Source organism: Pyxicephalus adspersus, chromosome 4, assembly GCF_032062135.1.
Source record: "Pyxicephalus adspersus chromosome 4, UCB_Pads_2.0, whole genome shotgun sequence".
NCBI lineage: Eukaryota > Metazoa > Chordata > Amphibia > Anura > Pyxicephalidae > Pyxicephalus > Pyxicephalus adspersus.
The window spans coordinates 146,536,708-146,539,578 of NC_092861.1; the positions used below are offsets into that span (position 1 = coordinate 146,536,708).

At 35.0% G+C, this 2,871-nt stretch overlaps 1 protein-coding gene across 1 annotated transcript in view; it reads left to right on the forward strand.

Annotated features, from left to right (window-relative positions):
* Positions 1-2,871, forward strand: part of LOC140329907 (calpain-2 catalytic subunit-like) — a gene marked incomplete in the record, with an annotated part of 45,091 nt that overhangs the window by 18,160 nt on the left and 24,060 nt on the right. The window contains 1 exon segment of the mRNA XM_072410299.1: positions 2,531-2,664. Within this exon segment, the coding sequence (XP_072266400.1) occupies positions 2,531-2,664 (134 nt within the window).

A 2,871-nucleotide genomic window follows, 5' to 3' on the forward strand; every position in this document is an offset into this window, starting at 1 on the left:
CGTTCATCGTTCGTGGATCCGCCAGGACGGATCCACGGACGATGAATGACGCCGACTGTACACACGCCAGATTTTCGCCCGATATCTGGCCGATGCTGATTATCGGGCGAGAAAAATCTGACATGTGTACGCAGCTTAAGATTGCCTAAAGTCACCAATCAGCTTACAACTTTTATTTCTGCAATGTGGAGTTAGAACTAAAAGAAAGCTTTGTGATTGGTTGATGTGGGAGACAAGTTTTTAAATAAGCATCTGAAACAAGAAAACCGTCTCTTCTTCATTAAGAATAGTTTCTCTGTTTAATGCACCTGCATAGCAATCTCTATGTAAACCCGACTAAATAATTTGCTTTCGTATACCAGACAGAACAACTTTGCATGTCTCAGGAAGTATTATAATGCTAGATATGCAATATTTTCATTCATTTACATCAGGGTTTTCCAATGTCAGTCCTCGAGGGTCCACATTTATAGTATTTCTCTAACACACATCAGTACGTTTAGTAAAGTGAGATTTAGAAGGATAAGTACATACAACAAGGTTTCCTTAAGGATAACCAGCCGAATAACGGGACTCTCTTCATACAAAAATATAAAACCAAATACAGCTTTATTAGAAATCACTTGTTAAAATGCACAATATAATATAATTAAAAACAAGAAAAGAGTACAGCACTGATGTAAATCTCATAGAAAACTCTCTAAATAAGGTAATCCAGAACATCTACGCGTTTCGCAGAAACTAAGTCTGCTTCCTCAGGAAGAGGAAATCTACAATTACAACAATTGATATTATAATGTATCCACATATTCAATCAATAGTTCAATAGCGAAACGCGTTGGAGTTCTTGATTATCTCATTTAGCGAGTTTTCCATAGGGAGATTTATATCAGTGCTGTAATCTATTGTTTTTATTTATATTGTATTGTACATTTTAACAAGTGATTTCTAATAACACTGTATTTGGTTTTATATTTATGTATGAAGAGAATTGCTTAATTTTGTCCATCAAAGTCCCATTATTTGGCTGGTTATCCTTAAGGAAACCTTGTTGTATGTACATGTTCTAAATTGGGATGTGGTCAAGACCTATACAGTCCTGAAAGGGTGCAAAACACCATTATATACTTTGTTTTAGAATGAGTCTAAATATGAAATTCCTACACTGTTTATGGCCCTTGAGACCAGAAGCTGGACAGCCCCAATTATATAATCAAAAATACTAACCCATCACAAATCTGTATGGGCAGAATAGCTATCAACATCATTTGACATGGTGACTTTTTTGTTAAACATTGTATTATATTATTGTATTACAAATCCAAACCACTTTTTGTGTCTTGATCATTCGCAATGTATTTGTTTATTTATTCGGAAAACTAAATCAAGTCACAAACATTTTTTACAGTTTTACCTAGATATGATGAAAATGATTTTAATACAGATCAATTTGAACAAGTGAATGATACATTGAATTCCTGTGAACGTACATAGTGTGACTGATATTTATATCCTTCCGGTAGCCAATCAATTATTTTTTCAGAACAATCATAATGTGAGGCTTGTAGTTCAACAGCTCAAGCCTTTGTTGTGAAAAATATTGACTTGAATGAGTAATGCATTTTAAAACACTTTTCTTCTTTAGGCAAATCATTCACATTTGAAACATGGCGTTTTAGTTATTTTTTAGTTCTTCTTTTTGAGTTCCAATAAAATGTATGAGAAATTATACTTCCCTTTATATTCTAATAAACGTGCAGGAAGCCCTATGGGTTTTTACATTCAGATTTAGGTGACAGAAAACAACCCTGGGATCTCTTTCCCTGGTGTGTTTGGATTATTAGGAACGTGAGCATGTAAAGGAATTCTGAAAACACCAAAAAACATGGGAGCCTCCCACCTCTTTCTCTCTTTTTCCCCATATTTTAAGATCCTTTATAGAAGGTATATGCTATATAAAGAGGGTTGGATCAACTAGATGATAAACCATTAAAGGTACGGTAGTTCTAGTTTTATCTCAGTACCTATACTATACCTATGTTTTAAATATACTGTATACAGTAAACTCCCCATTATCTGGAATTTAGGCAAACGTCACTCTAAAGCAACCGACACATAACCTATAGAACCTATATAAAAATATATTGATTTTAAACTTTGCACGTCATGCCATCACTAAGGCGATTCTTCGTTCATCACTCTTGTGACTCCAATGTGTTCTCAGCGCACCAAAACATCCATATTTATGACGTTTACTGCTTTCCTAGCTAGTCTAGATCGGGTATAGGCTTTCTTTTTACTGCTGCCATTATACTGCTCTTTTCTTTTTGTTGGACAGTCTGATTATATATTTCAGGGTTTATGGTTTGGTATAGTATGGGGTATGGAATTTGTTAGGCTTATTTTTAATAGTAACTCTCAAGCAACCAGAAACTACCTTTAGTTTACTGTATATGTATTTTAAGTTCAATGCATCTAAAATACAATCTATAATGTATAACATTTTGAAAACACTTTTCTTCCACTTTAGTTCTGGCAGTTTGGAGAATGGGTGGATGTGGTTGTCGATGACAGACTTCCAACCAAGAATGGAGAGCTTGTCTTTGTTCATTCTGCTGAAGGGAGTGAATTTTGGAGTGCCCTGTTGGAGAAGGCCTATGCAAAGTAAGTGAAGGATGGAAAGGGTTAATAGGGCACCTTATATGAAGTCAGGTAAATACCACTCAAGGTGCAGCACCTAATATTACCACGGGGCCACTAGTTGTTTTGGTATATGTAATGCACCTAGTATTTTAGAAAATGTGAAATGTCAGAGGTTGAAGACTTATTGTGGAAGTGTTCAGAGACCTTCAACAATCTACAGCAAGTTGT